We start from the raw sequence: 11,286 nt of genomic DNA, 5'->3' as shown, positions 1-11,286 counted from the left end.
AGAAACTCTTTGTCACAGAATTTTATTGTTTTCTGACAATACCGCACTAATTCACATGAATCTAAAGCTTAGCTTTTTAACCATGGAATATAATGTGACACCGCTATGTTTCTTCATATGTTACTTCTGTATAACCTGCAACTATAAAAGTAACGAAGTTAGAGCAGGTCTGTTCCACTGACAACAGCAAGATCAACAGCAACATAAACAGTAATTGCAACTGACAGGGAAGGTGTATTTTCATGATAATTTCGACAAACAACTTTGAAATCTAGAACTAGTGTTTCCAGTGTCTTGTTTGAACCTTTACCCCCCGACATCAACATGCATATTCTCCATACTGTTCTTTATACATTTCCTAAGGGACTGACAAGGAGAATTTGTTTAACAATCAAGAGCTTCTTTAGTTGTTGATCATTTCTTTTATTCTCCTGACCCCTGTGTGATTCAGGGGTGATATTGTAAGGAGAAATTAGATTTTAGTCACTGGCTCTTAGGGGTTAAAGGTTAAAGTAGAATTTAAACAAGCAGGAATCCTGAATCAATTCTTACAAGTATTCTTTTTTTCTTTGGATCATAAAACGAATGGAATATGTTTTTTTCTTAAACACGAAGGCGCGCTATAAAAGGAGCCTTAAGTCCCACTGGAGCATTTGTTAATCTACTGTCGTGTGATGTAGAACTCTTGGAGTCAAGTCAGCTTCAGCTACAGCTACTCCAAAGCAGTGAACATCGGGCGCATTCCTCAAAATTGTTTTATGTCTTCATCACAATACAAGAATTTTTGAGATTTGTACTCCCTTTCTCCAATGAAAACTGTCTTTATTTGTGGCGGTAAATTTGAGATCGAAGTAGGTGGTTCGCACGTTACTTCATGCCACCATGCTGGTGGAAGTAAACGATAGATATCTCATTAGCACCTTTTGTTCGTCTACCAGCATTTAAATTTGATCCGCACACGTCAACGATGAGTGACAAATGAGCCTTGGTCTTCCCAAGGAAGACTTCCTTATATAGCGCGCCTTCGTGTTTAAGGCTTGAAAAGGGGCAAAATGAAAAATCTTCCTAGAAAGGTTAAAAAAAAACCTCTACAGCTAGGGATATTTCCCACTCGTGATTTTAACAAAAAATTAAGAATTTACGTTGTGCTCTATAATTTCATTAATACAGATATATTTTATTTTTTGGGAGATATCTTGGATGGGATCAACCTCAGGTACGCCTTTTCCATTGCATCAGTTATGTAGAAAATTATAAAATAGATCTAAAGAGGTAAATATAAGGTTCTTAAAGAGAAAAAAAATCCTTACCTTGTGTTACTGAATTTTTCTTGCGTCACAGAAGCTCTTGACGATACTTTTGATCTTAGTCACAAGGTCGTCGAAGTCGTTTACTTTAAGGACATTTTCACTTTTGCCCATTGCAATCTGTGTTAATTCGTTTTCGTCCACAGCACGACCAACCCCAATGGCGATCACCTTAATACCTAATTTCTGGTTAAAAGAATGGAAACAATAGAAGAACAGAAAATTATAATGATTCAATTCAATTTTTTTTTTAGCTATTTCTAACCATATGCTGTTATTATTTTCCATCAATTTATCGTTGCCTATATTCAATTTACCCGGCAGAAGCCTCTCTCGGAAGGGAGGAATATGGAAACGAAACGTTTCATGCTTTTAAATAGTGAGGTAACGTTTGTGAGGAGAAAAACGTGGCTCATTATAGGCAACGCTGACTGAACAACACTTAAGCTCCTTTAAATTCCGTCTGTAGCAGGTAAGAGCTACGTGAAGATTCTATTAGCATCGTCGTTAAAAGACGTCGGGAATTTGGGGCTTATGTGCCAAGTCAATGTGAGAGCCACGATAGTTTGCCTCAGTACCTTCGCTTTCTCGAGGGCTTTCGGATACGGTATGGATCTCGAGCTTGTCTTTCCATCGGTGAGGACCAAAATTACATGAGGTATACCGGGCCTCATGCCTTCCGAATCTTTCATAAGTTCGTTTGTTGCTTTCAGTATGGCTCTGTCAGTCCTAGTCCCTCCTGGTTTGTACCCCAGCTTCATTAAGGCTTGTTCTAGAAGAGCAGAGTTCTGCGCTATTTCAGAATTTAATCCCCAGTCCAGGAATGATCTGTGGTTATAGTGGATGACACCTACATGAGTCATGCTCGGATCCACGTCCAATTTGTCAACAAGCTGGACCAAAAACGCCTTTACTTTCTCGAAATTCAGACGACGCACACTACTAGACGAATCGATTATAATGCCAACATCCATTTTCTTATCACAATCTATTAATGAGAAGAAAAACAACAAGTCTGAGAATGAACTAATCGACATATCGCAGCAATGAGAGATCATCAGTTTCGCTCTTATTTGCGTGACTTTATCGCGTAATAAATACCTGTCACTGTGCATAGGCTATCTGCATGTCGTGTACAAAAGGATCACGCAAGAATCACCAGGTTTTGTCAAAGACTGTCACGCAATTGTCACAATTTTCACTTAGCTACATCGATACCACTTTTAAATCTTTGATCCGGTACCCCTTAGAGTTACTAGCACCTAATATCTCCTTACAACATCACCCCCCCCCCCCCCTGAATCACACATTAAGGTCATTAGAATAGACGAAATGATCACCAACTAAACAAGTTCCTCCTTGTTAAACAAATTCCCCTTGTCAGCATCTTAGGAAATGAATAGAGAACAGTGGGGAGATTATGCATACTGATTTTAGGGCGTAGAAGGATGAACTCAGCTTACAGCTGCATTCCTGGCTGTTGCAGACCTCGGCTTCCTCAGAGTCACCGACACACGGCTGTCCATTTCCTTTTGGTTCGGGATTGGTGCATTCTCTCTCACGAACCTTTTCTCCCCCACCACATGTCTTGCTGCATTCAGTCCAACTGGACCACTCGGTGAAGCCCCCATCAACATCAGGGGATTGAGGGCCTGGGTCTAATGTGAGAGTAAAAGGATAGATCAATAACATTTACATTCTCAAAGTCCTCAGCAAGAAATATGAGCGAATGTTTAAGAATGTGTGCTTAGCCAGCGCACTCGGAATGATTGAGTTTAACTGCATGTAACTCACCAACGGATTATATAGTGTTCGATCTGAAACTTTCGATCGATGTTTTTTTTTTTGTTTTTCTCTAATATCTGGCAGCCTTTACCGAGAAAGGCGCTTTTATTTTATTTTTGGATTCTTCCTGAACAGACACAACTAGCATGTCTTGTCCCGTAGAAAGGCCATGGTTGATTATTTCCTCCGGAAAGCTATTTTTAAATCAGATTCGACCCATGTTTCTCAGGAAACAGATCACTCAAAACCCTTATAGTATTTGTACGGATTGTTTCTGGTTAGAGTACCTGATAGGATTAACTGCAAATATGACAAATCTAATGTGAGTGACCATAACCTTTCCTTTCAACGGCTACCTCTGGTTTCACGCATGCGAATCGAACGACTTCCTCGCACTCGTAAAAAAAAAAAAAAAAACCCGTTCGTTCGTCTAAAAATAGCAAAAGAAGGGGAAGGGGTTAGGCTTAGACAAATTATAAGTATAAATTTACCCTATATTCTTCTGTCAATTTATAAATGCAGTTGACCTTTTGTCGCCCCTCCCCGGGCTGGCTTCCCCGTCCCCGTCCCCCGTCCCCTATCCCCCTCCTCCCTCCCCCCCTACGCGCTCTCGTTCTGATGCTTTCTAACAGTAGGTTGGAGCTTTACAATTAAGTATGCAGGCCCAACGCCCATGCGTTCGTCACAAATGAATGCCAAAAAAAGAAAAGTTTTTTTTCAATATAGCAAAACTTATGACTTTTAACTTACTGTCTGTCAGTCTATAGATGTAGTTGGTTTTTTGCTTTCCTACACATTCTTGTGATGAGTTTTGATAGCAGTCAACAGGATCGTAAAGATTCATTATGCAGTCATCACTCTGGCCATCGCGGTTGAAGTTGAGCTCCGCAGAAAGGCCGCTCCAACACTCGCCATAAAACTGCAGACCAAACACTGTGTATCCTTTCTGTTTAGCTTTTTCTGCGCATCGGCATGCCAGACTAAAACGAATTATAATTGTTACTATAATGGTGGTTTCATAGGAGCTCGTATAATAAGCTGAGTTACCATCAACCCTTTATCTCCCAGAAGTGATCAAAACGTAACTTCTCCCTATAATATCCATACATAATCCACCAAACAGGTAATAAGAATACCCAAATTTATCAGGTAGAGGTTGTTACCTTGATCTAACAACAAATTCCCATGAACAATTTACAAAAAATTGTGTTGCAGTTAGATGGGAGAATAAACAATCAGATCTTGGGAGTAAAAAAGTTAATAATTTTGTTACCCTTTCATTACATAAAACAAATAGATGCTATGTTGCCGTGCGTCTGATCAGTTGTAGGTCCCAGATGACGTCAAAATGGGGCAAGAACTGCGGTGCGCACCCATCGGGGGTAAGTATCTAGAGAAACTGTGGTGCTGCGTCGGTGGAGGGAGGGGAGGGTAACAAGGTGATTTGGTCACATCAACTAAGATGAAATTGTAAAATGGCCAATGTAAATAGTTAAAAAGCTGACGTTTCGAGCGTTAGCACTTCGTCAGAACAAAGGGCTAAAGCTCAAAACGTCAGCTTTTTAACTCTTTACAGTGGCCATCTTACAATTTCAGCTTAGTTGATATTACCAAAGTGCCGCACCCAGCTGCGCTTCGTGTGCCACATCTTTGTTCTTACCTCATTCGGACGTCGTTTGCGATTTATTTACATTAGCGCCCTTCCCATCTTTAATCAATGAAAAAAAAAATAACATCAATTCTAAGTTACAGGCAGAAAACAAAAATTTGCAAAAGGCGAAGAAACTTCCTTTGGAACCCTTTTCTTAGAGTTTCAAATGATCGGTAGGACAAATTTGCGGTGGACAGCAATGGGAGAAAAGTAAAATCAAAATTACCTGTGACAAGCGTCTCCGCGTTTCAGCTTAAGAACGAAGAGCATTTCGATAATATAACCTATAGAAAACAACAGTCCTACCCTTTTTTATTACACTCTGGTCTCTTTTTTTATGATCTTGACAACAGAAAACATCAACTATTCTCCATGAAAACATAACGCCGGTGCGTGCGTCATAATCAGACTAGCTAAAACCCTATGGAGCCATCCCATTGCTACATGTGTTGCTCGCCTTTATTGGACTAAAACACAGTTTTCATCAAAGCCATTACCTATGGATAGATTCTTTCCATTTGCCCCAGTGTAGCCGGTAGCCCGGTTGATGATACTTGCTGCGTCTGTCCCTGTCGTTCAGAAGCATCTCAGGGAGGGGTCGCGTAGGGTTAATTTTGTCCCTAAAGCATCCGATTTTACTCCATTTTCGGCTGCATGTCGCAAATTGGTTCTGACCTGCGATCAATGCATTGAGCGATTAAAACCAAAGTAATCTTAACAACCAATCAGATCAAAGAAAAGTACCAGTAGAAGGCAATGAGAAATCAAAGTAAGCACGTGATAACAGCGTGGGAAAAAGCCGGCGATGAGTATATCGTGGTTCGCTTTAGTTTTACATCTGATGAATTGAGAAAGTGACAAACATTAGAATTGACAATTTCCTCCTTCCCATGTAACACACATTTTGCTAGGTTGAAATGTTTTCCGTACAATTGAGTCGAAGAACTATTAAAGTCAAGAGCCTAGGATAGTCTTTGAAGGTTTAAAAACAATTTCGTTAAAGGCTTTATTTTCAATACAATTTAGCATCACATTTCTATATCACAGCGCTTCCAACTGACCCTACGCAGTTTCCGTAACGTTTGTATGCACCACATCATATGAATAGAGACATTTTTAACATGGATATCAGTGTTATTATTATAGTCATATTTATTTTTAATTATCATTTTCATCATTGTTTTTCAACTCAGCCTTGGGCAGTCGGAGTTTTCTTCGTCCATCTCCGACATTTCTTTCGTCAAATGGGTTCACGCCTTCCATACTCACTCGAACTGAATTCTGAGCTGATATTTGATCTGATTATAGAAATATTGTCTTAACTGGTGTAATCACTTATAATAATAATAATGATAATAATAATGATATTTATTACACGACTCGGGCAGTCAGAGGGCCAATAACTAAAATCAACCAATCAAAATGCTCTGTTACCGGTCCAATATTCTCTAAGTATTGGACCGGGCACTGTCCCGAATGGTCCCGAATGATACCGCACTAGTGTCCCTTTGAACTTCAGTCGTATAATAAATCTCTTATTAACCAAGCTTGCTTGGGACCGTACTGGAAGAATATCGGCCATCGGTCTTTCTTGTACGGACCTCGCTGCGCTCGGTCCGTACTGTCAAGACCTCGGGCCGATATTCTCCCAGTACGGCCCTCGCGCTTGGTTAATAAGATACATTTATCCAGGGAGCCCACTCGCCTTGGCGGTTTTCAGATTCCTCATGATCGATGCATTCTTTACAGAAGCAGCAATATGTGATGCAAATAACAATGAAAACATGTTCAAAAGGAATACTGGTTCTTATTCCTTAATGTATGTTTAGTCCAGCATAATGGTTGTCTTCTATTTGGGCAGCTGTTTTTCGACCTTCCTATCAATTTCAGCGAATTTAGGAAGAATCATGCTTGTTCTGATACTTCTGGTCATATGCATTATTGTTTAGAATCATGATCCATAGAAGTACTGAACACATATGTGAACAAATTTAATTTCCTGTTTTAAAAATCAGTCAATCAAATGTCTTTTCATACATGTCTTGTTGAAAAAACAACACCGAGCTATTACATCAGACATGTTTGATATTCTGTTCAGTTTCATTTGGCGATTTAATCATCCTTTTCGTGTTTGAAGCATTGCTTGATTAACTGAGATTTTCTGGTTTTTTGTTGTTGTTGTTGATTTTTTTCTTACGATGAACACGGGTAGAAAGAAGGTTTACATTAAAACTGGTTGGCTTTCGGACAGAAGCAGAAACTCAGGCGGAGAATCGTATCGCGTAAAGTAAGCTTTTGTTCTGTTTTGAAAGAAGGAGACTTCGATCTCAAAATCAAACGTGGGATAAGATATAAAAAAAAAAAAAAAAAAAACCATCCGAAAGTATTCATTGTTGATATATTATTAGGGGGTAACTTTCTAAAGAAATTGTGGTGCTGTGTCGTTGGGAGAAACAAGGTAAGTTAGGTTTTATCAACTGAGTTGATAATGTAAATTGGGCTCCGTAAAGAGTTTCAAAGCTGACGTTTTAAGCGTTAGCCCTTCGTCAGAGCGAAAGTAAGCTCTTATATATATACAACTAAAGTGCTCTTTCGATGCTTTTTAGTTGTTCGATATTGTCTTTTACAATTGGATTTTATCCGCTTTTTGCGACAAAACTCCGGATCGTCAAATCACAATGACTGGTCGTAACAATTCGCGTTGTCAAAGAACTAGTTTACCAGGTTGCTTCATCGAAATTTACGATCTTTACTTTCCCTTACTGAGAATAACTTTTAGTTCTTCATATAGAAAACTCCCTTCAAAGCTATCACTTAAGGTTTCAGGAAAGAGAAGATTTGAAAAAATAAACCTCTTCTTAATAGAGTCTATTGCTCATTCAGAAAAGATTAGAAGGGTGAACTTTTATTCTGTTTACAACTGTAACGCAATATAATGTTGCAAACCTACCTTGGGCGCGCAGAGTATACAGGGAAAAAACGATCAGGGCCAAGAGGATTTTCATGTTCTCTATTGACCTGTAAGAAAAAAACTCTAACTTCAGAAACACTTTCTTAAGCGAACTAATTATCCAGGCATATAGTTAGTGTCCACTTTGCCTTCTAGACTATTTAGGATTATTCCTTGCGGGTGATAAAATGTTATCATTTCTTGTATTTCTTACCTTGATACAAACTTCAACGTTTCGTTGTTGCAAGCTTTAGTTAAGTGGACTCTATTTCATTGCGAGCCTTTTTATACGTTAATAGACTCTTTCGATAAAGAAACAATATCTATTATGATAATCAGGAACAAACATTTATCTGCTAACAACTGTTTTGTTAGTTTCTACGAGGGATAATGTTTACTTTAATCGGAAATTAAAATCGTTGAATAGCAGAACTTGAGAAGATCCTTCTTTAAAACATGATTCGTTGAGTTGATAATAACTGAAAATAATCAGTGGTACTAACAAAATCTAAAAACAAAATCTTTATCGCGTTTGTACAGTGATACCTGAAAATCATGCACGTAGACGAAGTTGCGCAAGAATTTTTTCGTGACGTAAATGTACAGTATGGTCTACAATATTGCTCGTACAAAAATTACCACAGGAAGTTCTTGTGCTGCACGAACACGTTAGCTGCTACAACAAGGAAAATTGAGGTTTATCCTATGTCACGTTTAAGAATTATAACCGGAACGAAGCGACTGTTGGACAAGGAAACTTCACAGACAATTTATGAATTTAAAACATCTCTACCATTTTAATGTCTTATTTCCAGGTTACCTCTCACAATCAATCGTTAAACTGAGATAAAAAGCGAATAATGAAAAAGTAAACAGCTTGAGACAAAACTGAGGAATGTATGTTTTGGTACACAATGGGCTTATTTGATTTTCTTTCTTTATTCTAATCGTTGAAGCAAAGATTTATTTTTTATCCAATTTCTTGCCCACTGTCCGGTTTCACCGATACAAACGAAAACAGCTAAACATTAAATTTTGATTGCAGAAACTGAATTGTTCGCCTTTTGAGCAAGAGCACGCTCAACCTACAATAAATCACAAATATAATTCCGCATTTATCTGAGCATTTTCGAATATGAACACGACAAAAAAATAAATATTAGCAAAGGAAAACTCACTGTTTAACCAACAATATGGTAATACTGTTTCATTTTAATTAAAAATGTTCATGTTCTTTTTCAGTGTTCCTTAACACAACTCATTTGTATTGCTCATTACTGATAACTATTAATACTGTGGAACTAAAATATGTCACTCTTCAAAAGCATTGCTATCCAATTTTACCCATATATCTACCATTTTTTTCTGTTTATTTATTTTAGTATGCATGATGTTCTAGGCTCAGGATAATAAAAAAGGAAAAAAAAGAGAGTGGTTTCCTTCTGCCCCTTTCGCCGGGTGCGACGAAGTATTGGATCATAAACAATTCCCTTCCTCGTTTCTTGATTTGTCGACACGAAAGCTATCTTTGCTTTTTCGTTGCCATCTTCGCCCATCGTAGCTGGGGCTTCCTTCTCCACAGTGTTTCTTATTTCCCCTTAGGTAAAAAGAAGCGCGTTCGTTCACGGACTCGGGAAATTTGAAAACCATCGCATCCTATGGAGAGAGAGGAATATTCTTAAAAGTTGAGCGTCATCATTGACCCACACCGCATACCTTGATATTGGATTAGGTGAAAAACCTAGCATCTTGCCATCATTAACCGATAAGTCAAGATAAAAAGTTAACAGTCACGTCATGCCTTTTTCATGGGAAAGCTCAAATCCCCCCCACCGAAATGTAAGCCCCTCCAATATAGGCTCACCTACTTGTGAACAAAAGATTTCATTCCTCTTTCATAAGTCCCTCTTATCCTCTTTTCCAATTACCACGTTCATCCATGCAGCTCTTTTATAAGCTTGTCTCTCTGCTAACATTCTCTTTTCCCCCAAGAAAATTTAACTTCGGCGATAAAATTTAGAGGGGAAGGCGACATGACAATCTAGGAAGTACTCTGGTGGAGACGCAATAGACCTTCCCCCCCTTATCCTTTAAAAAATCCTAGCCACACAAAAAGCCACCCAAATCCATCATCGTTTCTACTTTCTTTTTTATTGTCTCTTGAGTACTTTTCTATCTTTCTGTGCGTATTTCAAATGAAGTTTTATGCAGAGCCAAAACACTTTGTGGCCCACTTTTTGAGGATGTTCGGTTTAAATGTTTGACTATTAAACAAAAGAGCGCATAATAATAAAGTGTGTCTGAATAGTTTGCCAGCCAACATTGCATTTTAAGCTTACATCAGCACCTTTAAGTCTAGTAATGTTGCTGTTAGCAACGTCCTACACACGAATGTACTGAACGAGATTTTTTGATTGCGTCCTTTTGTGTGAGGCATAACATTCACAGAGTTTCAGAGGTTTAATCAAAGAACTGAAACAACTCTTTAAAAAGATCAATGACTAACATATAAGAGATAGTGACTCCAGCCATATATACCAATCTGCCACTGAATGATAAGCAACGGCGTTTCGACTAGATCAGAAATCGAACGAAACCGTGATACACAATGATGTGAGGCCACAAATATCCAAATTGAAATATTACACACTCGCGCAACTTTGTTTAGATCTAATGATCTAATCATTAGATCTAAAATAAAGTTTTAAATGTTGTTTTCAGTAATTAGATCTGGCGGTCTGTAGATTACTGAAAACAACACTGAAGAACTTGGGAATTTGACTTGCAGCCACTCTGCTTCGATGTTTTGTGTGAGAAGATCTTTGCGATGAGTAGCATGCAAATGCTCCCCATAACATAATAAGCATCCCCCTCCTTTTCGACCCTTCCTATCTAATCTTACGAACTTCATTCCTGGGATTAATATTTCCGAATCTGGCACCTTTTTGTCAAGATGTGTCTCGGTGATTGGGAGAATTTCAAATTTACAAAGTTGTTGGAGGCATCTGAGTTCCTCGATCTTGTTCCTTAGACCACACACATTCAGGTGCGCTAATTTGAGGTCTCTATTGGAAGTGCCGTATTCAAACTGATTTACAAAATCAGAGGGGCCATCGTCACAGTTCGTCGTTTCTTCTGCATCCTGTTCTAAGTCAACTGAAGCTTCGAAACTATCATCTACACCAGAGAAAGGTAGTTCTTTCATTAACTCTCTTGAGAAACACACAGAGCAAGTCCACCGTTTGCTGCTGAGTTGAGCGTGTTCTGCGGGTCTCACAGCAGCACAATTCATATGATAACAATTGGAACACGAAGCACAACGTAAGGAGCGGTGATTAGAAGTGATGGTCCTTGAGCGGGTTTCACAGGAAGGATGGACAAGATGGCGGCTGTTTACAGAAAGGGAACTAGGTGCGGAAACCGAACTGACTGAGCAGCATTGAGGACGGGACCATTCAAATTCGTCCAATTGTTGCAGTTGAGCATATCTCTTTGGCGTTACTTGTCCACATTTGATGTGAATCCAACGATTACAGGAATCACACGTCAACGCTCGATGGTTGTACGCGACGGTTCTTCAGCAAATTGAGCAA

At 38.8% G+C, this 11,286-nt stretch overlaps 1 protein-coding gene across 1 annotated transcript; it reads right to left on the bottom strand.

The window, feature by feature from the left end:
• Positions 1 to 6: 6 nt before the first annotated feature.
• On the bottom strand, positions 7 to 7,997 carry LOC111333809 (uncharacterized). Its single transcript, XM_022939433.2, has 8 exons — positions 7,908 to 7,997; positions 7,694 to 7,761; positions 5,241 to 5,418; positions 3,843 to 4,072; positions 2,771 to 2,965; positions 1,886 to 2,295; positions 1,311 to 1,493; positions 7 to 141 (listed from the first exon to the last, which is right to left on the bottom strand). Exons 2-7 carry the CDS (start codon positions 7,746 to 7,748, stop codon positions 1,317 to 1,319), a joined length of 1,245 nt encoding a protein of 414 aa, XP_022795168.1. The 5' UTR covers positions 7,749 to 7,761; positions 7,908 to 7,997; the 3' UTR covers positions 7 to 141; positions 1,311 to 1,316.
• Positions 7,998 to 11,286: the final 3,289 nt, after the last annotated feature.

Source organism: Stylophora pistillata, chromosome 8 (genome assembly GCF_964205215.1).
Source record: "Stylophora pistillata chromosome 8, jaStyPist1.2, whole genome shotgun sequence".
NCBI lineage: Eukaryota > Metazoa > Cnidaria > Anthozoa > Scleractinia > Pocilloporidae > Stylophora > Stylophora pistillata.
This window is presented reverse-complemented; position numbering and strand designations above follow the sequence as displayed.